Source organism: Girardinichthys multiradiatus, chromosome 12 (assembly GCF_021462225.1).
Source record: "Girardinichthys multiradiatus isolate DD_20200921_A chromosome 12, DD_fGirMul_XY1, whole genome shotgun sequence".
In the NCBI taxonomy this organism is placed as follows: Eukaryota; Metazoa; Chordata; class Actinopteri; order Cyprinodontiformes; family Goodeidae; genus Girardinichthys; species Girardinichthys multiradiatus.
The window spans coordinates 18,548,354-18,575,766 of record NC_061805.1 but is presented as its reverse complement, the minus strand read 5'-3'; the positions used below and the strand labels follow the sequence as shown (position 1 = coordinate 18,575,766).

The following is a 27,413-nucleotide window of genomic DNA, read 5'->3' as shown; positions in this document are numbered from 1 at the left end:
ACACCAGGCTGACCTAACCCAAAAAACTGCAGACAGACTGGGCTCCAACGCAGGAAGTGGGGGAAACCCCTGATCTGTCAGGGACTCCACCCTCATGATGGGTGTGGTGGAGACTGGTGCCTTCAGCTGAAGCGGCTCGACCGCAGCTCCTGACAGGTAAGCAGTTACCGCAGGGAAACAGGGCCAAACTGGATCTCGGCAGGTTGGATGAACTGGGGCAAATTTTCCCACCAGGTCATCAGTAGGAAGCTGGGCTAAAGGTGCGGGAATAGAGACACCTTTAGCATTAGCTACCTTGGCTAAGATGTGCTAACAAGCACGCCCATCGCCAGAAGTGGGGTGGTCAGTGGGGTGGTCGCCGACATCAGGAGGCCTTGAGCATGGACTGGTGTAGCACCTGCCTCTGCGTCCTCCGTCCGGAGGAGGGGAGTGGAGATACCATCAGTCGCTGTCTTGGGGGCGGAATCATCCGATTCCTGTCCTGCATCGAAGATGTCCAATGCCTTCTCGAGGGCGCATTGGTCCCCTATTATTCCCCTTCTAGCGGGGAGAAAATGGCTTGCCGCCATTGCTTGTCCTCCGGGGGAAGACGCCTGCAGGGCTGGCATGTGGATTGGGCCAGGTTAGCATGATCAGGACCGAGGCAGCCCTCACAGATGACATGCAGGTCATAGCTCAAAATTTAGACAGTATGACAAGCCGGGCAAAGGAGGATAGTGCCGACGCTAGCCATCGTTCTTGTGTAGTATTAGTGCTATTAAGCTGTCGCTGAAGAAAAATGGAAGCCGTTTGCCCAGTCTCACCATAATTTATATGGACCGGGGTGGGGCCCACACAGCAGGTGGGCGTGGACTAAAGTTTTCAGTGCTGCGCTGCACACGAAAGGATAAACCCACAAGTGACAGCCTTAAAGGGTGAAGCCTATTCAAAATAGAACCTTAATTGGCATTGCAGTGATCAAACCATTCCTATAATCGCTTTAAGCCTTTTAATGTTTCTAGTGGTATCTCGATTTTTTTATCTTTGGTGATGAGCACCATTTCTTTGAGGGTGGAATGCCAATACCATAATCTTTAGCTCCATTCACAGATCCTCTATGAGATTCCAGTTAGAACTCTGGCTGGGTCTTTTTAAAATGTTAATATTACTTGCAGTTGCAGAAGAAATATGAAGGTAAAATTAAAAGATAACTTTAAACCTAAATTTGCAAGGATTCTGAATAGTTTTGCGCTTAACTGAATATGTTGAACATTTGTTAAAGTGGGTTTTAAATAACCTAATGGGCTACACTAACCATTAATACGATTTATATTTCATAGGTAGCATTATGCTAAGAAGACTCCATAATATGAAACAGGAAAATATTGGCCTATGAAAAGTAAGCTCAAAAAAGCTCATCAAAATAAAAGTCTTGCTTTTTCATAGTTCAGTCAATGTTTACAAAAGTAAATCGCAAATGTATGGCTTGTGCGCCTAAAGACCCAAAGCTGAAATATTCCTGGTTCATAAAAAGTATGAAGAAGATTTTGTATAATTAAACCACACCAAGTGGCAGACACCACCATCATTTATTAAGGAGTTTAAAATGATACATTACATGGTGAATATTTCTAATATTTTAGTTTCTAAAATGAAATGCATAAGTCAGTTCTCCTTCTCTCAGTGAAACCAAGCAGTTTCACACAAATTGCTGTGCTTTGATCCAGTGCACGTTGGCTCCTATTGTAGTTACAGTTGTGACAGAAAGATGGAGACATCCTTGGTGCTGAGTCCATTGGAGGTGTTGCAGGATCTGTGTGTGTCCTTGTGCGTCCCCCTGGGTCTTTGTACCAACTCCTTTCTTTCTCACATGCCACACATGACATCTACATTTAATGACACACAGCTATACACACAATTATACTTTCTCTCAGAAATGTAAAATATTCCAATCAACCTTTCACAGCCATCCCAGTGAAAATCCCAAACAAAGAAAAACTAGAGACTCGCAAGTAGACAGATATAAGAGGTGATATTTCTGAGACTGCAGTCATGGTTTTATCTACATCTGAAGACCAAATTGTTTTATTGATAGCTAAGCAGATAAGCTGGGGAAGGGGGGACTCCACAAGTGCCAAACAAGTTAGCTACCAAAGTGCATCCAACGTCACATCTCAGAAGGCACTCACTGCTGCCAGAAGTTATTCCTTTTATCTGGGTTTATAGGCTAAGCCACCCCAGCTTCCCCAAGCACTTTCCTAAGCAGTTTAATATAAAACAGATAGAGATCTGCCTGTCCTTCTTATTGTACAGTCTGCAATGAACTTACATGACGAAAAATGTTACCTGTATTTAAGCCTTTTTGAAGATTTAAAAGAGGTATTTTGTATGTGCAAGTTGTGCAATAAGACATCATTGTTTAAAGATATTATTTTTTTGAAAAAGGGCACATGGGGTTTTGTCAGGTTTAAACAACCTAAAATACTTATAACAACACAAAAAGAAGAGAGAGAGACAAATAATTAGTTATTTTACTCGCTGCGAGGAGAAACGGTCAAGATGTGCTCAGTTACAGATCTCGCACCGCTCTGAAGCCTATCTGAACAATAAAGTAATTAGAGCACAGAGTCCTGTTACATTTGAAGGTGATCAATCAAACAACCTGTCGTCACCACACCACCACCAAATGTCTCCTCCAGAGACTGGTTTAAAACACTTATTTACTTTTACAATTGTAGTACACCATACTGCAATGAAATTTCCTAATTTATTACCTCTCTCTGTCATATTTATACATGTGTAGTTTCCAGTGGTGACCCGTTTATGGAAAACTGATGTATCCTTATCTGCTGCAGTTACAGGAAAAACAGAATCCTTGTGCTGACACTTTTCATTAGGATTAGTTTGATTCATTACTTCCATCACACAGGGTTGTGGCATTACAGCTGGAATTACTTGTAACAAAAACCTAGGACCCATATATACAACACAATCTCTTTTAGTCATGTTAGCTGCTTGCTCTACCATCAATAACCAGTTATTATTTGTTCCTGATACTCCAGTCATAACCTGGAACTTACTCATCTGTGGTTAAGTTTCCTAACATAATTTTCACTCTCCGCTTTGTTACCTGGATTGCATTATCAGCTTTATGGAACTTAAACAACTTCTTTTAATAACTAGCATAAGCAGTGTTGCACCACTCTGGTGTCCAATTATTTCCTTCATCAGCTACCATCATGGACCATGAGGTGTCTCTTCTATCATTAGTTAAGTACCATTTATAACTTCTATAATCCTGTCCTTTCCTTCCTCGTTTGGTCAAACTAATGAGTGGGATCAGCACCACAGCTATGGTTTTAGATTTCACGCACACTTGAATGCCATAAGTATAAGAAGTTTGTTTAATGCACATAATTAGGTTATCTTATCTACCTTGACTTAACGCTACTTGTTTCATATGACTCATAGCAGATGTTGTTACATTCTAATTCATCTTGACTGGTTCCCAGAAATACCAGAAAAATAAAAATCAATATAAGAAAAAATATATATAAACACCCACCATCGGAAAGCATTGCTCATCCATCTAGAAATAATTTTGGTTGAAATGTTTACTCCTCTAAATGGTTCCAGTGTCTTAATTTTCTTCACTGACTTTCGGGTCTCTCCAGCCTCTAAATGTCTGGGTCCACCCTATTATCAGTCTATAAATCACTTCCCCTGATGGAGCTTTCAACCAAAATGACCCTTTTATAATGTGTAAGGTGAATCCAGGTTGATCTCTCAGCTATTTTTACTGCCGTGGCAGTGGTTAATAATACCTGATATGGATCCTCCCACTTAGGTGAAATACCAATACTTTTATACTCCTTATTAACACCCAGTCTCCTGGTTTCACTAGTTAGTCTTCATGCTGGGAAATAGAACATTCCTCATAGTTTGAATTTGTTTCTGTTGGTTTCTAACATACTCCTCATATAATCAGCTAGGTTGGCTTCTTCATCTAATTCCCACTTATTTTTTAACTGTGGCAATCTGTATGGTCTTCCAAATAACGTTTCATAGGGTGTTAGCCCTGAGGTACTTGTAATGTTTATATATAGTTTTACTAGATCTAGACAGTGTCCATGGTCGTCCTGTCTCTTCAATACACTTTTTCAGGCGGTTCTTTATAGTCCCATTAATTCTTTCTACTAATCCAGCACTTTGCAGGTGGTAAGCGCAATGGTTTTTCAGATTTATGTGAAACATAATTCCTATTTTCTTTATTATTTGATTTACAAAATGAGCTCCATTATCACTATATATTTTCTCTGGAATCCCATATCTGGGAATGATATCTTTACACAGTGCTTTTGCTATAGTCAAGGCATCTGGATGTTTAGTTGGAAATAGTTCTATCCATTTAGAAAATGCATCTATAATGACTAAACAGAACTTTTTCCCTTCACTGTGATTTAACTCAATAAAATCCATATGAATTGTTTGAAAAGGGTATCTTAGTTTTGAAAATTGTCCCCTTTGTGGTCTTAACTTCCCTTGTGGATAATGTTTTACACATGCTAAACATGTTTTACAAAAAATTTTTTTAATAAGAATTTAGAATTAAATCAATATGGTATATAATATTAATATATCTGTCTTACTATTCCCCCCTGTTGAGACATTGTGAAACACAATGGCTCAATATTGCTTCCTATTTATATAGGTTCTTTGGTAGGACAAGTTTATTATCTGGTCAAATATACTTTTCATCTTTTAATGCAGCTCCATGTTTTCCACATTTCTATCTCCTGTGGTGGACTTTGTTGTTGCATCTCTTTTAACAGAATATCCATTGTCACCAATGCATATCCTGTTTGTGTCTTCTCCCTCTCATCTTTTTAGACAAATCATTCACATAAACTATTTTGTGATCCTGCAAATCACTTCTAGTTTTTTCTTTCTTCTTTTTTTTTTCTTATTCTGCAGTATTAATGCTGAAACTGCATGGGAAACTCTTAAGGTTAAAAGGTGAAACAACACTATTGTAGCACTGCAACTGTCATTTTAGGCTGCAATTACAGCTCTCACATAATATGGTTGCGCACACGCAACACTATCTAGTTTTGAAAAGAAATAGGCTATTTGTTTCATTTTATCTCCATGTTGTTGAACCAGAACTGAAGTCATAAAATGTCCCTTGAGCAATATGTATGGTCGACCTAGCTTAGTTTATGAGCTCTCTTATTATTCAACATTTAATTTCATTTCCTTCCGGCGAAATGCTACCAACAAAATTATCCAATTCCCTTACAGCGGAATTACCTAGTCGTTTCTGATCTCCTTGCGGCGAGATCCTACCTAAATTTATTGCTATTTCTTTTCGGCGAAATAAAACCTTCCCAATGCAGTGTCCTTAAGCAGCGACACACTACCAAACGACTTTTAAGTACTTTTCTTCTTTAGCTAAACCCACATCAGTAGGATCTTTTGACCATAACTTATTAGGGACTTCATTCAAAAACAGTTCCTCCTGTTCAGTAAGGAATAGTTCTCATTATTGCTTTGTATGTAAATGTATCCCTTCTTACACTATCACTATCCAAAATAATAATTTTCTAATTAATCCTGTGGATGCACTAGTTTCTGTATTCATTATTGTTGCAAACCAGTCTGTGGCCTCTTTTCCCCTCTGTACTATTCTTCTTCTTGCTAAAAAAAAGGTGTTGCCTACTTTTGTTTTTCTTTTTTTTTTATCCTTCATAACTTTTCTCTGCATGGAGGGCAAGATTTACATAGTCTTCTAGATTTGCTGTGGGGAACCCTATAAAATGTCTCCTTACCCAGATATTAATTGCTTCCCTGGAACCAGCATTTAGTGCATTTTTTAACTGCTGTCGATAAGCTCCTTGCTCGTTTTCATCTTCTTGTAGACCACTATGTATTTTAAACACTTTTGTCAATCTAATCCTATATTCTTCAAAAGGTTCTTCCTCTTTTTGTTTCACTCTGGCTATTTCTGCGTAGTCAGCTCTACGTCTGTACATGACTGTAAGCCTATCGATTAATCCCCTCACTCTATTTGTTCTGCTGTTAAAAAGAGTAAAATATTTTCTAAGGTTACTCAGAAAAAAAACGTGTCATGCCATGAACCTCCGTGACACGCTCTCTCAATAGCCTCCAGCGTCACAAAACAATAATAATAAAAAAATAAACACAAATAAAACATACATGAGGTACAGCCATGGTGGGGATGGATTTATTCACCAAAGGGACTCATTTTAGCCCATCCAATCCTGTCAAACCTCATCAGATCTTTGGTACAAAACAAAAACTTTACACCTGCTCTTTTTATTCCCTTTCTTCTGCCCTGCTATTCCACTTTGCAAGTCCATCAAAAATTACTTCTTAGCCCTCTGACCTTTTCTGCTTTCCACAAAAACGTCCATTCTTGTCTCCTGCATCACATCTCTCTCTTTTAGTTACTTTTAAGCAATAATCTACATCAGCATAACCTTCTTTGTCCATTTTTCTTAAATCACGTTTACTTTTAATGTACTTTTAATTATTGCATCCTATAGATCAACAAATTGTTTAGAGTTTAAACGACCATCATAATGATATGTGGTTATCCATTTATCTAAATATTTTAATTTTAATATTTTAATTTGATCCCGTGCTTCCATAAATTTCCAATCTTTACATTATTATTCATTTTAGTGTATTTTACTCACTCCTTTTCCCATTTATTTTATTTAAATTTGGTCCAGCATATAAATACCTAGGGTATTCTAAATGCTGGATTATTCTGCTCAGTAGGGTGACAGAAAAAAATTCCGTTTGTGGTAATTCTCACTTCAACTCTTCCGAGTGGAGAATTCTTGCCTTTGCTTCCACAAAAGTTAGTCACTTACAATCCTACTGCTTTGGTATGAGGCAAAACCTAGTGGTTTAAATCCTCCATTCATTTCTCACATGCACACATTTAAACGCGGATTTTTCTTAGTATTTTTTGTTGTTTAAAATACTCCGCCGTCCTTTAAACACAGAATTTTAGTATTACTTTCTTAATACTTAAGAGGACTCTGTCGTCCCCTATAACCACGGCATTTTCAGTATTACTCCTTAATACTTTAACCAGGACTACGCCGTCCCCATTTTTAAATACGGAATTTTCAGTATTACTTCTTAATACTTCTCAGGACTCTGCCGTCCTTGATCACGGAATTTTCAGTATTTTCCCTAATACTTTCAGCAGGACTCCGGCGCACTGCTGTTACCTGTTAGGGCCTAGGATTCACAGGGTTTTTTTACTTCACGCAATGACCCCCAATCATTTGTCACACTTTTTTTAAATCCAGATTCACTCACCACTTTGTCCTCTCCTCTCTCTCAGAGTTCCGTCAGCCGTCAGATCCCAGCGGGCGGGCCGAAATCCAGTCCCGGAAAGGGTCTGTATGTCTCCTTGTTGAAGACAGCCGTGCGCACGGTCTTTTCCTGGAGTCTACCGACCCGCTGGAATCATCAGGCGTAGTTGGAATCCGGCTCTCGAAGGACCAAATTAATGTCAAGTTTAATCAACCTAAAATACTTATAACAACACAAAAAGAAGAGAGAGAGACAAATAATTTGTTATTTTACTCGCTGCGGGGAGAAACGGTCAAGATGTGCTCAGTTACAGATCCCGCACCGCTGTGAAGCCTATCCGACCGCACTCCTCTTTTTATTGTCTTTGGGGGTCCCTAGTTTACCATAAAAGTATTCTCTAAAGGATGGGAAAACAACAGCGGCATCGCAAACAGGTCATAAACAGCTTTATCCTTTAACAACACATTTCCACAATCTCCTCCATCTTCCCAGGATCAGTTGTGCCTTTTGTTCAGTGCAATCAGCCTTCATCTTTATGACCTCCTCAACTGGACTGCTTCCTCCTCTGCAAGCTCAGCTCCATTTATGATCTTTGCCTGCAGACAACTCATCACATCCTTTACTCACACAAACATTATGAAATAGTCAAGTTAATCAAATAGTCAAGTTAAAGAATAAGAACAATATAAGACAAATCTTTATTCAATTATTCCAACAGGTTTGTACATATTTTTAGTGTGACAACTTGAGTCTTCTTAATTGTGTTCAATATTGTTAATGATGGCATTTTTTTTCCTTTCCACATCCAAAATTAGAAAATATGTAATATATTGAAAGTAAAACAACTACCACTATGGAGCTGAGAAGTTGGCAGTAAGCTGCAAAAGAGTGATGACATTATGCACAAAACACAGTTCATAGCAAAAGATACATTGTGAGATTCCAGACAACACATCATTATTTATATATAGTAATGTGTTTCCATTTAAAAGGGCCATTGCTACAAAAGCTTTTCTCATGCCAGAAACGTTTATTTTCAAGAATCGAAAGGTTGTAATTTATTGTTTTATCCTTAAACATTTTTAAGTTTTCTGGCTCTAAAATGTGATTTTGCAGTAATCCCTTTGCACCCTAAAATACACAGAGATTAGAAGTCAGCTCAAATTATATAGAGCAAAGTTATTTTTCTGTCTTTTTTGCAAACATTAGCAAAATTTAAACTGACTGGACTTTTTCACCCCAGCTATTCTTGGAGCTTTGCTCTCCTGTTTTCTGCGTGTTTTTGTGATGCTTTCTGCCACCATTCTGTGGTGTCTTTCAGCAGAGAGGAACTTCTAAACAGACCGCGACACTGGACTTATCATGAAAGAAGCGAGAAGGTGGAATCTGCTTTTACCGTATTTTCCGCACTATAAGGCGCACTTAAAAACCTTTACTTTTTTCAAAAAATGACAGTGCGCCTTGTAATCCGGAGTGCCTTATATATGGATCAATTGGTTAATTGGTTGATCCATACTGGTTGTACACGGCGCTCTGTCAAAATGTTTCAGTACGACTGGTAAACTACAAAGCCGCACCGCTTGCAGCATTACGGCTACCGTAGTCAGGGGTGTCGCCGAAGTAATAGCGGTAAACACCAGTACTGTGCTTACTCCTAGTCCAACACCACTTGTGTGTGTATAACGTTTGAATGTACTGTTGCAGGAATTGCCTGAACTATATGTGATTAGAAGCTCAGTGTGTGGGGTGTATGTTTCGTGTGTGTGTATGGAAGATGTTGACATTACTTCTCCGGACAGAGGTGGTGCTGTGTGCTGCCCTAGCTGAGAATCAAGAGTGAAGGAATGACGTCGGTATTATTGTGTGTGTGGGGTGAGTAGAGACGGCGACCGGTGTGTGAGTCTGTAAGCCCTGTGTTTTTACGTGCTGCAAAGTTATTAAAAAGAACCCCAAATCTCGTCAACAACTCAGTGTTTTGATGCTGTTTCTTCATGCTCAACTCAGCAACGTATGAGTGAGGGAGTTAACCCCGAGGAAACTAGTAACTTCGGCCCTGGAGAAAGCGTCTCCCCTGTGTCATCAGACTACGGTCAGGGGACAGAAACAGGAAAGGTTAACAGTACTAACGTTTGATTTAGTGCATCAAACTGTTTCTTTTACGTGTTTACTGAATCAGGGAAAAGTTCCCTTTCACGTTTTAACTAACGTTTGATATCAACTCCATAGACTCCAATGCATTCCTAACGTGCGGTTGGCTCTATTCAATAGAATTCTATGTAGAGGAGACCTTACCATGAGAGTGAATGGAGTTATCAGAACGCTGGTTTGTAGTGTATTAATAAAGTTTGACTGACTGACTGTTTTGTTGACATTCTCTTTAGCACAGCTCCATCTAGTGGATGCATAACACAACCCCAGTCAAACGTTTGACTGCAGTAGCTTCTATTCTATGCGCCTTATAATCCGGTGTGCCCTATATATGAAAAAAGTTCTAAAATAGGCCATTCATTGAAGGTGCGCCTTATAATCTGGTGCGCCTTATAGTGCGGAAAATACGGTATATTGGTGCAGAGATATCAAAGTGTTGAAGAAGACATGTATTCCTAACGTGGAGTCATTTCTCATAAACTGTAAACCATTTTATTCATTGATGGAACTTTCCTCCATTTGTATTGGTTGGTGCTTACATATCTCTCAAGGCTCCACTTCAGTGGCTGAAAAACAACTTGGTGAGCTGATACATAACAGGCTCCGGAGAAAAAAAGATCCAGATGCTCTCATCAATGTTCTTGGGTATTATAGCAGTGTAAACTTCTCCTATGAACTACCCAAATACGGACAGCACAATAAGTGTCATCATCTTTCATCTTTTTCTCTGTCTCCCACCCCCTCCCATATCTGCAGTGCTTCAGCTCTGTGTCTTGTCTTTGAAGCCTCTTTTTGCAAATCTTCCAAATTCTTAGTTATGGATTTGGTCAGCTGGTCTCTCAATGCAATTGATACAATTTTCTCGAGGAGAAGACAGGGTGAAGGAGAACCCAACTTGTCCGGACTGGACGTTTTTCTCTGGATACACAATGGACTCCTGGCAGAAGTGGAGGATTGTGTGTCTGTCGATAATGTCAGTCGAGGATGCGGAAGATGTGTATATAATTGGATGTTTGATATCAGGATTTCTGCTTTTTGGAGTCAGCGGTTACCTGGCATATCGAGAAATTCGGAGTGTCAGCAGCTGTTCTGGCTATTGTAAGGCTGCGTGGCACGTGTGATGGGATCTTCAGGGCGATCAGCACTCAGACTGAGATGTTACGTGAGCTGAATCGCAGACTGGATGTGATCCTTAGGATCGCAGGCAGGTTGCGGTTCCTGGACTCAGGGGTGAAATGGGATAAATCTTGGAGAAAGTTTTTCGCTTGGATCTGGCAGAAAGACCAGGAATTTGGCTGTTTGGATTCGCCTTTGAGAAGCACCAGCGAGACTCTCAAGGCTGACGGAAAATTAAGAGTCAGCCTAACCCAAATAATTAGTGTTTTTCTGAATCTGGCTCCCCTGCATGGCCTTGATGGCTGGCTATCTTCAACTTCTCCTGGAAGTTATGTAAACATGACACTCTGCTCCCTCTGCCCCCTCCATTCCCTGAGGACACCTGTGGACCTGCTCAGAACTTTGTGGCCGGTTGATGAACATTCCAACGAACCATCAAGGACAATGGCCTCTGTGACAGTGCTTGATGGACTTACTTGCACACAATCACTTGCACACACACACATGCTCAAGATAAACATATGCACCCCCTCACACCACCTTCACCGTTCCCGGCATGATGTTGTTTTGTCAACTTGTTGCTTCTTTGTACTGAGGTTTTTTGCAATCTCAAACGAGAGTGTGAAATATGATTTTTTTCCTCTACTTACCTAATGTGGCCTCTTTTCTCATCTAGCAAGGGCAGCACCTGTGAGTGGGCAGCAAAGCCTCGGTGACCCGAAGAAGTATGCTTATTACCTGCTTAAAGTACTTTTAATCTGTAAAAGAGGCTCATCGGAATGCATACTCTAATTTATTTAATATGACTGTTCTTCATAGTAGCTAAAGATTTGCTTTTATCAAAAGAAAAACAAACTAAAAAGTTGTGAAAAGCATGGACTTCTAAAGGTATTTTCATTTGGTCTGTTTTGAGTCCTGGAGAGCAACTCTTGTGTGTGTTTATGCTTGAGGATGTCTTTGTATGTGTATGCACTAGAAGACCGTGTGATATTGCTTCCGATCCTAGTGGTTGTGACGGAGATAACACCTGAATGAACCTGTCACTGCAGACACATTTCTTTTTCTGCTCCAGTGATTACACTGCACGGAAACACACTCAACAATTTTTGGATAGGTCTCTGTACATGTGTGCTATCGGCTTGTGCACAAGACACAGAGAGGAGAGTACTGTGTTGCTTGTGTATCGCATGTGTGCATGTAGCTGTGAGAGTGAGAAAGAAAGGAAATGGAGAGTGAGAGTGACAAAGAATTGTCTGAATGTGTCTAGGCTTATGCAGGCTTTGAGTTTTCTTGCTATAAACATTTTAAACTGGGGCAGTGCTAATGTGTCCTTTGAGATTAAGCAACTAAAGAAAACAAACAAAAGAAAAGAAAAAGAGATTAAGCAACAAGTCACATTAATAGTTAAATGAAAATGTAAAAATATACAGCAAAAAATGTTAGACGGGTAAAAAATAAGAAATTCGAATCAGAACAAAAAAAACGTTTTTCACTATTTAATCTTGCTGTGTTTACCTCCACACGGCCTTAGATAAACTCACCCAATAAAATATTTAGATGAATATTTTTTCAAGGAGGACCATTTTTTTGACTCAAGATATTTTAATTGGATTTCAGAAACATGTTTGGGTTCACACTTGTAATTGTTGCAAAGTTGACTTCCAAATTGCATAATGAAACAAAAAATATTTTGAATGAATAGACCATGGGATTCAAATTAAACAAAGGAAAACAAAACAAACAAACAAACAAAAAAGAAAGTGTTGTGATTATGAATATGAATATATTATTTAATATTAATACTTTAATATTTAATTAAATAATATTATAGTCTCTTAAAGATTGTCCTGTGAATACCAGCCCAATAAGGTGGTGGTTTTAGGACAAAATTGAAAGTGATGAGCCAAGCTCTGGCATTATTGAACAGCCAAACTCAGTACACACATAGAATAAATTCACGCAATTTGTTAAAATACAAGAATTTATGAACAAAAATAAGTCAACTCAAAGTCAAACATATTTCAATCAACAAACTATGCTAAAACAACCCAACTAAACTACCAAGCAAAATGAAAGAGTAAGGAAGACTGATGGGCTTTGTACAATATAAACAAGTTGATCAAAGATGGCTGAAAACCATGGCCGAAAGAGTGATGCAACATTACCATGCAATATTTACAGTTGAGGACCAAAGATTATCATGATATCAAGATTATCTTGATATTATATTAATCTCCAAATGAAATTATGTAAGTCATGGAACTAACTTAGGCACTAATTGGTATACCTTCAAACAACCATTCACAATGCAAGATCAGATAAAACAATATTTTAATAAAATAATATTTAAAAATATTAGTGGCTAAATAAAACCAACCTTCTGTATGTCCAATTCTCAATGGTGTTTAATTTATTAAAATAAGATTTAAAGAAATATTTATAGAAATATTATTTTGAATAATAATCAAATCTTTCTGGATAAATGGGTCTTAATGGTGTTTACTTAGTTATCAAGTTTAGTAAAATAATATTTAGGGTAATATTATTTCCTAGATTGGAAACTGACAACCTTTTTGGGTAAATGATCTTTAGCTAACTCTTAGTAGGCAAGCACGTGTTCTTAGCTGTTACCGGTTGGGGCTAACAAAAGAAACTTGTAGCGTATCATCAGAATCAAACACATACCTTTAAAATATCACTAATAAAAGGGTTGAAATGCATAAGCGTGGATGACGCGTTATGGCCGGTCTTTTTTTAAAAACTACCCTTTAAATAAAGTTTGTCTTAACTTTAAAAACACAAACACAGAACACATAAACTGAGCACATGTGCCAAACAGCTAATCTGCTAGCGCTAAGATAGCAGAGTTCTCAACACAAACAAAACCAAATGTCGTAAATTAACCTTGTTTAGATTATTTCATTCTAAACTAAACTCTCGGCCCAAACACTACCTCGTGCGTGAACCGTGCTGAGGGAAAGTTGTCAGGGGCGACGAAGTTGAGGAAAGCATCCACAGTGAACAAAGGGTTAACCTGCAGCTAACCTCCGTAGCTGTGGGGTGGGGCCGGCTGAACTGTACGTTAATGCTGTAGCCACGGTGATGCTTTCTTCAGACGGCGTTGCAGAGACAGGGTCTCTGCTGGGAACTCTCTGGAACACAGTTTGCTTCTGTAGATGTCAAAAAGAAAAGTAAAGCCACGCTTGCACCTTAATTACCCCATTCATGAATGAAGACTGGATACACAAACAGCAGTTAATTCCTACTTATGATCGCGTGATCGTATGACACTCTTGGATCTGGTTTGAAGAGTTATGTCTGTTTGCCAGCAAGAGACATTAGCGCGCTGTGTCTCTCCTTCCAGTTCCGCTGGAGACCTGCGTGGAAGAGGTCTGTTTGTTGCATAACGGGGTTTTTATTCAACGGTGACGTCACGGGAAGTCCGCTGTTACTCCTGTTCCCGGCTGTGCTGGAAGTAGGTTAATGCGATTTATTTTGAAAGTTCCAGAAAGGTTCTTACTGGCCTTTAATGTTGTAACCCATGGCTGAAGTCCCAACCAAAGGTAAACCCAAATATACCAAAACAGCCCCTCACCCTTCCCAAATAATCACTGCCAAAGATATGCTATTGGTTTACCACACTAAATGCTTGCCTAGAGTAGTATAACATTCAGTTACTCTACTAAAAATTGTTTAACTTCCCAAGAGCAGGAAATGCCATCAAGACTGGACCCCATAAACTGTCAAAAGCAGCAGAAGTTGGTTAATATTGGTTAGTACCTGATTTTTCAAGTTTTAGACAGGACCTGATATCTTGCAACCATTGCGAGCGAGATGGTGGAGAGGCATTCTTCCATTTGAGCAGGACTGCATGACGCGCTAAAAGTATAGCAAAGGGTACAGACTGTTTTTTAACAGTGCATAAAATAGTCATGCCATCTAGGACCCCAAAAAGACCCGCTATTGAGTTTACTTCCAGGTTGACATTAAAAACAGTAGATATTGTGCAAAATATTTCCAGTAGTTACTGAGATGTGAACATTAAAAGAACATATGGTAGAGAGAGGTCTCCATAAGGTTACACTGGTGTACAGTGAACAAACAGTAGGGTACATAGAAGACAGATAAGCCTTAGAAATATGGGCCCTATGTACCACCTTAAACTGGATTAACTGATGTCAAGCACAAAGTGAAGAAGAATTAACTAGTTTAAGACCTGAGATCCAGGTGTGCTCAGACATAGGAGGGACTCTATCTTTCTCTCAAGCCGTCTTAATTTTATCCTCTGGTTTTTTTGTTATTTTTATCCAGCATGATATTATACAATTTAGAGATAAGCCCTTTCTTTGATTACATTACTTAATTAATCTATGCTTTGCCTGTTAGTGTACAACAATGAATTAGCCCATGTTTGATAAAAAAAATTCTGTTTAGAACTGTTAACTATTGCCTGATAAACTAAGTTTATCAGATAGTGGCTTTTTAAGCTTTGAAAGTTAACGCTGTCAATCTTGGCTGCTCTTACCTTGTCTGTCTGGCAGTCACCTTTGGGTTTGAGTAAAAATGAGTCCATAGATCAGCAGGTGGCTTTTCAACTGTGCATTTCTTGTGCGACTCATTTTTAGTGTCGTTTCAAATCATGCTTCCCTCCGTGTGAAATTGAAAAATAACTTGCAAAAAGCTCTCTGAGAATCACCTTTCACTGGCCTCAGCCAGTTATACAGTTTCTCAGTCTTTGTTGTAGCTGCATTTTCTTTTCTTTGACATACTTTCCATTATATTCTGTATAGCCTACATCAAAATCCTTTTCTTGTTCTGTTTTATTTTACTAGCATCGTGGCGCGCAGGTTGGTTATAACGTGGGACGCTGCTGAGTATTTTGAAACTCTGTGATGATGACTGCAGCTCTGCTTTCTTTACATTTAAGAAAAGCGTCTGTCAAAAAATTTTTTGATTTATTAGAATTTGACCTAGTCAAAAGTGGGACATTGTTTTTATTTGAGGAACAACGGGGCAGGAGTGAAAAATGCAGCACAGTTTTACAGAAATCAGGAAATCTGGTCCCCCTAGATAAAACATACTTCTGCTTAGTTTATTAGCTTCCACTACTCTGGGGCTGTACTTTTCTAAAACTCACTGTGATTTCACATTTTTCTGCCAATTAATAGATAACTATTACCATCAATACTTTTATAGAACTGCACTAACTCTTTAAAAGCCCTGATGTGTGATGGGGACCCAGGATGTCAAAGTTAAAGACATGCTTTGCAATGCTCTAATAAGTATTTAAAAAGGAAGACGGTGAAGAATTTACTGAGTACCTTCTGGAACTAGCCAGTTACTTTCCCAAAACTGACTTGACACTTACTAGTTACTTTTCCAGAATCTGCAAGGTACGTTGCGGGGACTTGTTGGAACGTAGTGATTATTTTTCCTGAACTTACAAGGTATTTTTATGAAACTATTTCCCAACACTTATCGGGTACTTTACAGATGCATTTGTAAAAATTGCCACATATTCTTTGAGAACTCCACTCACTTCCTGAAACTCTCTAGGAATAGACTGGTTATTTTGCCAGAATTTACCAGGTGCTTTTTTGAAACTTCGTGGTAATTTTCCCTGACCATACCAGGTAATTTCCTAGGATTTATATGGGAAGAAACTTGTGCCATCAGAAACTGAATTTGAATTTCTCAAACTGAATCTGTTTTTGTGTTATTTGAAATTAAATGCATTGGTTTGAATTGAATTTCACTTAATTGAAACTGAATTTAATGGTTTCAAACTGAATTAATTTGCTCTGAAAATGTATTTTGTTGAATTGAAAAGTCAGTTTCACTACTTTTACATTCAGTTCTAAAATTCAATTTCAGTTCTAAAATTCAGTTTTTTGTGTCACACATCCGGGTCATTGAAACCACAGATTAATCAAACACAGATTCACCGATTCACGGATGTCATTCACTATTGCTGTGTCCAAATTGAGGAACTGCATTCTTTGAAGGATGCATTTGTTGGCTGATTACGTCATTGTGAGGCAATGAAGTCTACAGCTTCGCAGGCTCCTCCAAATAGGGCCGACAAATGCGTCTTTCTTTTCCCCAGATATGAAGGATGGGTCTCTTCATATCCTTCGTGGGCCACCCTATCCCATGATTCATTGCGGGTCAAAGTAGATTGTGCTAACGGAAGTAACAAAGCCTGGAGGAGAGGGAAAAGCTGTGAACAAAGTTGGATATATTGTGCTTTCTGTGAAACAAAATGAACTTGTTTTTAGACTAGAATGTAGCTGTGTAAACCTGAAATATCTGCTCGGTTTATCAAGATTTCGCTTAATTCCACACATGCTCCGACGTGTTCGGAGACGTCCGCTTCTGCTGCCCTGACACCGGACTCACAGCCGGTTCGCCTCGCCAGTGCACAGCTGACCGGGGCGTTGAGGTGCGATGAACCCAGAGAGAACAGCTGACTCCCGGCACGTTGTTTTCAAGCTCCTGCTGGGTTTCCCCAATTAATGGAAGTTAAACACAGATATAATTCAGTCAGATGATATCTAATGTTGATGTTTGGTTTTATTTTTATGCTCTACAAATAAACTGATTTAAATGTTGTTCCTAAAGCTAATATGTTAGTGTTTAAATTGTTTGCTTCACAGCTCTGTGCTTCACGCTAGCACTGTTGCTAGGCAACATGATTTATGCTGGGGTAAAGGAAGGGGAAACGCAGACCGACATAACACCGGCCGCACCATGCTGATCTGGCATGTTTAGCTAATAGTTACAGATAGCATAAGTGTTGCTGTTTGACCATCATTTGTCTACAGGATTTCTTATAGATGGTGATTTGATTTGGTGATGGACATCCGCTAAGCTCATGTAGCTGCACTGCTCCAGCTCAACATGCCGTAAAGGAAGTTTAACCTGATGTGAAACGTAAATCGATGAATCTGTGTTTGATTAATCTAAGGCTATCCTCAAGGACCCGGATGTGTGACACAAAAACCTGAATTTTAGAACTGAAATTGAATTTTCGAACTGAAAGTGAAAGTAGGCAAACTGAATTTTCAAAACAACGAAATACATTTTCAATACAAATTAATTCAGTTTCAAACCATTAAATTCAGTTTTCAAACCATTAAATGGTGGCCTAGTGGTTAGAACAGGAGGTTTGCATTCTGGAGGGGACACAAGGGGCCAGGTTAGTATCCCACAGACTGCCACTCTGGGTCCCTGAGCAAGACCCTTAGTCCCAAAATGCTCCCCGGGCGCTGCACAATGGCAGCCCACTGCTCCTTGTAAGGGATGGGTTAAATGCAGAGGACAAATTTTGTTGTAATGTACATGTGCAATGACCAATAAAGATGATTATTATTAAATTCAGTTTCAAATCAATGAATTCAGTTTCAAACCATTAAATTCAGTTTCAGTTAAGTGAAATTAATTTCAAACCAATGCATTTAATTTCATATTACACAAATGCAGATTCAGTCTGAGAAATTCAAATTCAGTTTCTGATGGCACAAGTTTCTTCCCATAGATTTACTTTCCCAGAACTTACCAGGTGCTTTCCAGGAAGTTACTGGTTATTTTCTCTGATGTTTCCGGGTTTTCTCCTAGAACTGTCCTGGAACTCTCTGGGTATCTTCCCAACATTTACTGTGTAGTTTCCTGGAAGGTATTGATTATTTTCTTGAAACCTAATAGGTACTTTTCTAGAATGTTGATAAAACTCACCCATAACTTTCCCAGAATTTGCTGAGTACATTTAGGAACCAGGTTGCATCATGTGGTGACTAGAGGTACTTTCCAAAGTATAATAAATTGCTCGCTAGGTTTTGTCAAGTAGACTTTAAAGTTTAGGAAAAGTACCTGATCAGTTTCAGGTAAGAACCTTGTAACTTCCAGAAAGTACCTGGTGATGTACATAACTAATGTATTACTTTTTGGAAAGTAACCTTTAAAATTCTGCGATCTGGGGTGTATTAAGCAGTGTTACCAAAAATTATTTAAGTTTTTCCTGTACTTTACTGGATTTAGCTTCCTTAAACACACATACTCTTTATTTTTTTAGAAATAAAAACTAAATAAATAAAAAGCATGTTTACAAAATAAATAAAAAGCATGTTTACTAGGCTCACGATTACTCAAAATGGCATGGGAGACTTCCCCAGTGTGAGCGTGAACAAAGCTTCCGTAGGGCTATTGTAGGGGGTTGTTTAGAAGGTAGCATGTTGAGGTCTGAGGTGGTTCATCGAGGAGTTGTTTTATGTTGCACTTCAAAGGCAAAAATGTACCTATACGGCTGCCAAAGAAAAGCCCAAATATGCAATTTACTAAATGTAAGGTGAAAAAAGAAAGAGCTCTACCTCATATACTATAATTATGCAATACATGTAGCGTGAGTCATACCAAATAACTTCAGTGTTTAGAAGGTTATTGTTATTGACTTAGAGCGATTAAGGAAAACACACATATTTCACATTTTGTGTGCACCAATATTTCTGACTACACTTGCCAATATGTCATCACATAGTATTGCACAAGTGCATTTCCCAGGGTGACACTCCCAGTGGCGTGCAGCATTCATTTCAGAATCCTCCTTCCCCCATCTGCATCTTCTCAGGATCCTTGTGTAGTGCTGATACCTGTTGTGATAGCATTTTGGTAGGATGGCTGGGAAAAACCTATTTGTGTACTAAGAATGCAGAACCATCATGTTTATCTTCAGACTAAAGAAGGTTTTCCGAATTTTACATGATGCAGTAAATTTCAACCTGTTGTGGAGGTCTTGTGGACCAAAGGGCTGTCTTAATCTAGTGTGAAAGAACTCTCAAACAAAGACACTGCATACAACATCAGCCCTAAAGACATCATGAATACACGTACAAGAATTCTTTGGGTCAAATTCCATTTGGCTTGGGAATACATCAGTGCTTACTTTGAAATATTTGAAGAGAAATATAAGCATCAATAGGATTGTTACATTAGCCATCTATAAAGCATCCAAGCTTGGCCACAACCTTACATGGTGCACTCTAGCAATCAGAAAGCAAACCCTTTGCCCTGGCAAAGTTGTATGAGTCTTCAATAAACATGTCAAATAACTGATATCCTGTCTCTGTCTTTATAGATTGGAGAGTCCCTCATATGAGGTGATGCAGCTGGACTTTGAGGTTGATAACGTGATTAATCTGGTGCCAACACAAACTCTGCACTGGACTGTGGAATATCCCGCTAACTTACAGACAGCTTCAAGGCAAACAGAAAAGGTTTCCCACCTCTACATTAGCAATGCCGACATCCAGGGCATTGTGCCACTGGCAGAGGTAAGAGCTTTTCTCACAGATGAGAACAATTAGAGATCTATGATCACAGCCACACATATTTCTCATGCCTGAATAGATTCCATTTTTCATCTCCTTACTTCTCCTTCTAACCTCCACATGATACCCCCAGTCTGTTCCTTTAGAGTAACCAAAGATTAAAGGTCACTTTGCTTACCTCTTCCCCTTGCTGCAAGCCTTCTGGACTCTCAGACACCACAAGTTTTAGCCCCTGAGAGGTTTCAAAATAAAAGAAAATAGTGCCAAGAAGACACAACCATGTACTGTGATAGTTGACACATACTCTCATTTTCAGTTTAAGTTGTCTGCCCCTTTGCATGTGTCATACTACATAAATCTGAGCCAATCCAGAGGATTGTCTCAGTAAGGTTTTGAGGGAAATATACCTATGTTATGTATGCAAACTGTTTTCTTTCATAAGGTTAAAATTTGTTTTATTGTGGGGTTTTATGTTTGATTTGTAGCCTATTTCAACATCCAATATTTAAGCATTATTGAAAATACTGCATGTAGTAGGTTTTTATTTTTTCGGTAAATGTTATTTTTCAGTTATAATTTTTTTTTCTGCATCACAAAACTACTTATAAAAATATATTTTAGTTGCAGTGCAATAAAAAAAAAACTTTAGAAAACATGTTATTGCTTGCAACATCTGTAAGGCTAACATTTACATCACCCATTCCTGAAAAAAACTGCTTTAGTTTAAAGAAACTAAAAACCACAGGCTGAAAATGAGATGGAGGATGCTTTTTGAAATGCTCCTAGTTCCATTACCACAAAGGTAGAACTAATCTGGCCTGATAACCCTCATTCAAACAGCAAAGCCCTGGTGACAAAATGCAATTTTGCTTAAGGTTCTTCTTCAAGCCTCTTCTTTTTTTTTCTTTTTGCTTTCTGAAAATAGCAAAAAGGAAACTATCATTTCAAATCAAAAAACTGCATGATCTACATATTGTATTTTATTATCACTATAATAAAATAGTCCATATGACATTCACATTCTCCTGTGCATGTCTCCTCCTATGCAACCAGTTGATGGTTGTGGGCAAAGAGAGCAAACAGGTGCGGATTTTTCTTCTATGATATCATGGGAATTCTAGCTGTGAATCCTCCCTCCTGGGGCCATCTTGAAAGTAGGTTAATGCTGTGCATTCGGGGAAGCGGAGTTTTACCAGTTTTTTTTGTTTGATAATGTCCTTGTAGTATTTAGTTCCAGCCATGTTTTGTGTTAGCTCCTTGCCACAGTATGTCATAGCAATCAGCTCCATTCGGTCCACCCGCACCATACAGTCAGTTTCTTCGTTTCACCTGCACCATGCTCCATATATACTCCTCTATTCTGTTTACTTCTTGTGGAAATATCCCAGCTCATCAGTTCATGTCAAACCTATTTTACAAAGCCTGTCGTGCCAAACCTGTCCTTGTCTGTTTGCCTGTGTTTTACTCCTGCATGCCACCAACTGCTAAAGTGAGTTTTAGTTTATTAAAACCTTACTCACCGCAACTCTGCCTGCTGTCTGCATTCTGGGGTCCACCACCACACTACGCCATGACACATGCCTCAAGCCTAAAGGAGATGTTCAGGGGGCATTCGAAACAAATGCCCGAGTCACCTCAGCTGACTCCTCTCGATGTAGAGGATCAGCGACTCTTCTCCAAGACCCTCCCGGATGGTCAAACTCTGTTGAGAACTTTGTTCACTCAAAATCAATGGCTCCAGCCTCCCCCAGATTCTGGGCAAAGCTCTCCCAGAGGTGTTAGTTGAATACATTCTTGACTGAGTGCTCCACCAGACGTTTCCAGCAGCTTTCACCACATGCTTGGGCCTGTCAAGTCCACTTAGCTTCCCCTTCCTCTCCTTGACACAAAGGCACAGGGATGCAACCCTCTCATTCAACTGGAGTAAACCCCAACACGACCCGACTGAGCTTAGGGGTGCAAAGCAAACTCACCCCAGCACGCTGCCTCCCCCATGAGTCACTCCAGAGTAGAAGAGAGTCCAACCTCTCTCAAGGAACTGGGTTCCAGAACCCAGGCTGTGTTGAGGTGAGCCCGACTATTTCTAGCCGGTATCTCTCAACCTCACCCAAAAGCTCAGGCTCTTGCCTCGTGCCTCGTTTTTATCAACGCCATGAAGGGTTATGTACTGCTCTTCTTTTGCTTGTCACCCAGAATCTTTTTGTCATGGGAGACATTACCAAGGACATTCAGCCTCAGACAACATAGCTTCTAAGACCATCCAGGCACTCAAACCTCCCCACCACGTTAAGGTAGCAGTACTATGAAACTGATAGCAGTTAAATCTAAACCTATTATAATAGTAACGAAAGCAAAAAATAAAAGGCTGCTTTTTTTACTGACAAAACAAGTTACCCAATGTCTTTCAGCTGCACAATTTGCTATATTCACTTGAAGACAAAATAATGATCATGCAAAGAGCTTTTTAATATGCCACTGATAAAAAATTACTTCTATGCAGACTATTTCTGCAGACTTCTATACTGAAATACTGTTTCTTCTTCAGCATGAATTGAAGAACAGCCACAGTTATCTTTGTATACACATATCTACACATCCAATTTTACTTTCTCTCCCTTCATCTATCTTTTGCCTTTCCCCATCGGTAAAAGCATCAAAATGGCTGTTATTACAAGCAATTTGGGCTTCCTGATTTGTTTACTAGAGCTGGCTCACCAGGTGTTGATTATTGGTTGGTTGTTTAAGGTGTCTGTCACTAAGAGGGGTCATTGTGATAGGTCGCCAAGATGAAAGTGTCATTTTTTGCTGGGCCTTTGAGAGGAGGAAGAGTAAATGAATAGAATTAAGAGCTAGAGGTGTAACTTCAAAGCAAGATAGATGTGAAAGCTTTCAAATAGTTTTACATCTTTCAGTTTAGCCAGTTTCACATCAGAGGATCACAATTTGTGAAACACCTGAAATACAACTACAGTAAAATATTAAGTCTTGCTCACAGCTGTTTAAAGTACCTGAAAGCGTTGCGCCACACATAATTGCATCAGTGGCTTTGTATGCTGGCTTTGAAAAAATTTTTTCTGCTTCAACTGTTTATGTGATTCAAAATCCACATTAGCCATCAGCTATCCCCTCTCTTGTCAAGAGTCAGCTCATCAAGAGGGCTGATGTGTTAGTACAGAAAGGCTTTCTTTTTTTTTGGGAAGCAAAAATGAGAATCAGAATACTCTCTGTCATCACTGATCCATCTCCAGCATTTTCCCCCTAATTCCATATATCCATTAAGGCTCTGGTCTCTTGACAGAGCTGGGACGAAAGAATCCCTCTCCAAGAAACGAGGGATTATTAGGAGTAATTTGTCTTCTGTGGGGCATATAAAATTGGTTTAATCTTGAGATGAGGGGTGAGGAGGGAGAGTTGTTAGGGGTAGCTGAAAGGGGAGGCAAGAGGAGAGCCAAAGAGAGAGAGAACCACAGACATTAACAGACTGGATATAATAAATTGACTGAATTCAACACGATTAGGATTAGTCAATTATTTCTGCACTCAGAAAGAATCCTGAACCAATATTAACCGTAATTTCCTCCTAAACCCAGCATCAAAATAAATGCTTATCATATGTTTTATTTAACAAGTGTTAATGTATATTATTTCATTTGTTTAACAATGAACTGCTTGGGCTAGCCAAAATGTCTTTGCTGACAAACAAGCATCACTTAGTGAACTTACTAAATGCCAAAACTTGAAACAGAATGTGGATTTTACAAACAAATGAAAAAAAAATTACAGGTCATCAAATACAACCACAAAAAATAAGTTAATTCAAATCCACTCAAACCTAGAGACGAATTTCTAATGTTTATTTTACTTAGACAGCTGAAAAGTTTAAAAATAATTTGAGAAAAAAGGGTACTCCGGGTACTTTGGCTTCCTCCCACAGCCCAAAAACATGACTGGTAGGTAAATTGGTCTCTCTAAATTACCCTTTGGTGTGAATGTGTGTGTGCATGCTTGTTTGTTCTGTGTGTCTCGGTGTTGCCCTGCAATGGACTGGCAAGCTGTCTAGGGTGTACCCCACCTCTCACCCGTAGATTGCTGGAGATAGGCACCAGCTCCCCCACGACCCAGTATAGAAGAAGCGGATATAGAAAATGGATGGATGGAGTATGCTGATTGAATAGGAATCAGTGTGAAGTCTTCTGTCTCTATATTCCCTCACATCAAGCCTACTCCTCTTTTTTTTTTTATTCCCATCCGTCCTGTTGCTACTCTGTGTGCCCTTGTGTCATCTTCATCCTCTGTCTTCATCCGACTTTATTTCTCCACAGAGTTTCACCCCTCTCTGAGGCTTTACAATGTAATTAATTCATAATTAGAGCACTTGTTTATAATTTTTTTTCTTAAAGATGCCTGTGTGTATGAGCATATGCAGACCTCTTAGCAGAGCAGTTATCTTAAGTGGTTTCTTAATTTCCCTCCTCTGATTGGTTATGTGTGAAAAGAGGTTAGTCGGTGATAAAAAAGAAACTGAAATATCAATAATCTGTTAATGAAATCATGCTCGGTATGCATGGTTCATGCTAATTAATTACTCAAAAATCACACAATGTGATCTTCTGGATTTTTGTTTTAGATTCCCTCACTAACAGTTGAAGAGTACCTATGATTGAAGTTAAACACTTCTACATGCTTCTACATACATCTACAAAGAAAAAGCAACATTGATTTGTAACCTCTCTGAAAACAACCTCTTCAGATAATTAAGCAAATGTCTGTAAAATCTCAGATCGAACAGTCAAACTTGATTTTAAGTTACTCAGACTCACTGAGATTTATGGTGACAAAAGGTTAAACTTGGAAATTAGGGGTATAGAGAGCATAAAAGACTCAAAGATAAAATGAGCAGAATGAGGGAACAATTCTTTCTATGGAAATAGGAGAAAGTAAAATAAAGTGGAACAAATAATGTGTTGAAATGTTAATGTTACATAAATTTTCTCTTCGCAGTGTTTATGTTATAAATATTTGACGTGTCTATATAGATGTATATAGATCTTGATGTTGACAATGCAAGTGCAGCTTTAAAACCACTTGTAAAACTGCTCAGTAGTCAAACAAACCAAAGGTCATTCAAATCTGAAGGTTCACAAGGTACAATTTTATTTGGATATTATCTGTAGTACTTGCATGTGGAGCAAGGGTGAAAAAGTTTGAATTGCCTGCTGTAAAAATGAAGTAATATAGCAAGTCTAAGATATACAGTACTGTGCAAATGTTTTGGGCAGGTGTGAAAAAATGCTGTAAACAAGGAATGCTTTAAAAAATGGAAGCATTAATCATTTATTTTCATCAATCAACAAAATGCAGTGAATGAACAAAAGAGAAATCTGAATCAAATCAATATTTGGTGTGACCACCCTTTGCCTTCAAAACAGCATCAATTCTTCTAGGTACACTTGCACACAGTTTTTGAAGGAACTCGGCTGGTAGGTTGTTCCAAACATCTTGGAGAACTAACCACAGATCTTCTGTGGATGTAGGCTTTCTCACATCGTTTTGTCTCTTCATGTAATCCCAGACACACTCCATGATGTTGAGATCAGGGATCTATTGGGGCCATACCATTACTTCCATTAAGTCTTGTTCTTCTTTACGTTGAAGATAGTTCTTAATGACCTTGGATGTATGTTTGGGTTTGTACGCAGCACCAGCGCCCCATCCATCAAACAATTTTTATATCAAATATGCAAAGATTTTCTTGGTAAATATAAAAAGCAGCTTTCATTTGATAATAACATGACCTAGTCGGGTGCGCAGATGGCTGCCTACACAGAACCAGATCTTCCTACAGGTTTCTTACTGTTAAAGGGAGTTTTCCTTTTGACTCTCACCCGTGCATGCTTAGTATGAGGGATTGCTACAAAGTTAACAACTTAATGTTCATTCAGGAGGAGGGAATGCTGCAAAGACAATTACTTGATGCACTCTTGTGGGTTTCCTTTGTTCCCTGTTGGCATAAATCACTGAACCTGACTGTACTGTTTTATTCAGTAACTAGAATTGGAAGGTATGGACATATGCATAAATACGTACGTATGTATTTTTATGTGTATGTACTCTGACATCTTCTATTTTTGAGTGAGATGCAGAATTTCTTTCAGGATTGTTCAACAAAATGCAGTGACTGTGTTGTTATCTATAATTATTGTTGTGGCCAGTGACATGAAGGAACTATGTCGTCACAAAGAAATAAATTAAGCTTTGTGACAATTTTAGTATTTAGTGATTTCAAATAAAACTAATTTTCCGAAATGAAAGAACAATTGATGGAAAGAAAAAGAAGGGTCCAGTGGAGTTGTAGTGCATCGCATGGTAGTCCTTCAAATGAACAGAAGCAAAGTGGAAGGGAGAAAATGATGAGACACAGACTAATGTAAACAGTGAGAGAGGAGACCAGAGCTAGGCAGTTCTAATCCAATTAGGGCTCTTGAAATTGAAAGTACAATTCTCCCTGGGATCTTTACAAGAGTGTTGTGTGTGTGTGTTTGTGTGTATGTGTGTGTGTGTGCGCATAGTTGGATGGCCTGTTAGCTTTCATATCTACCAAATGTCTTCATCCCTCCTCCCTCCTGCTCTATCGTTCTTCTCTTTCTGTTTGATTCTTCATTTTGTAGTGCCTTACCCCCATTCGATTTCTTCTTTGCCTCTCCCCCTTGTCTTTCTGTCTTTGACTCTTCACTCTTACCTTCCAGCTTTCTCCATCTATTTCTGTCTCACCCTTCTCCCCATCTATCTGTGTTTTCTCATTTTATTAATTTGGGAAAAGGAAAGCAAAATGTCAGCTGTTTAAGTTAGACTTTCTGTGTAGTTCGATGACAGACAAAAATAAAAATACAAATATAAAGTTTCCTCTTTCAGTTAAACTGAATTTGTTTGAAAGCATGCTGTTTTAAATAAGCTAACATGCCTTACTAAAGTATTTGTTCCCCAACTTATATGTATGTTATTGGAATTTGATGTGATGGACCAACACAAAACAGTGGATAATTGTGTTGTAGTGGAAGAAGAAGGATAAATCATCTTGAAATAAAAAAACTGAAAAATGTGGTATAAATTTGTATTCAGTGAATACAATACAGTGCTACTAAGTAAATAGTCTACATTTGTGTAACCTTATTTCAGTATAAATACAACTATGCCGTCAAGTCCACAAAAGTTTGTTAGAGAAAATTAGTCAACAGCATCATGAAGATCAAGGAACACACCAGACAGGTCAGACATTAAGATCAAAGCTGGGTTAGGTTATAAAACAAAATCCCAAGCCCTAAATATCTCTTGGAGCGCCTTTCAATCAATCATCTGAAAATAGAAAGAAGACCACACAATTGCAAACATTCTAGGGCATGTCCCCCTGAAGTTACCAGTTGAACGAAGAGAGTTCCAAAGCTCAGAGGGGAGAAACTGTTGGCAGAACTATTTGTTATGCTCTTCACAAATCGG

At 38.7% G+C, this 27,413-nt stretch overlaps 1 protein-coding gene across 1 annotated transcript in view; it reads left to right on the top strand.

Moving 5' to 3' along the window:
• Window positions 1–27,413, top strand: part of si:dkey-215k6.1 (transmembrane protein 132D) — a 431,446-nt gene that overhangs the window by 310,335 nt on the left and 93,698 nt on the right. Inside the window, exon 5 of the mRNA XM_047381596.1 lies at window positions 19,727–19,922. Within this exon, the coding sequence (XP_047237552.1) occupies window positions 19,727–19,922 (196 nt within the window). The remainder of the gene's footprint in view (window positions 1–19,726; window positions 19,923–27,413) is intronic.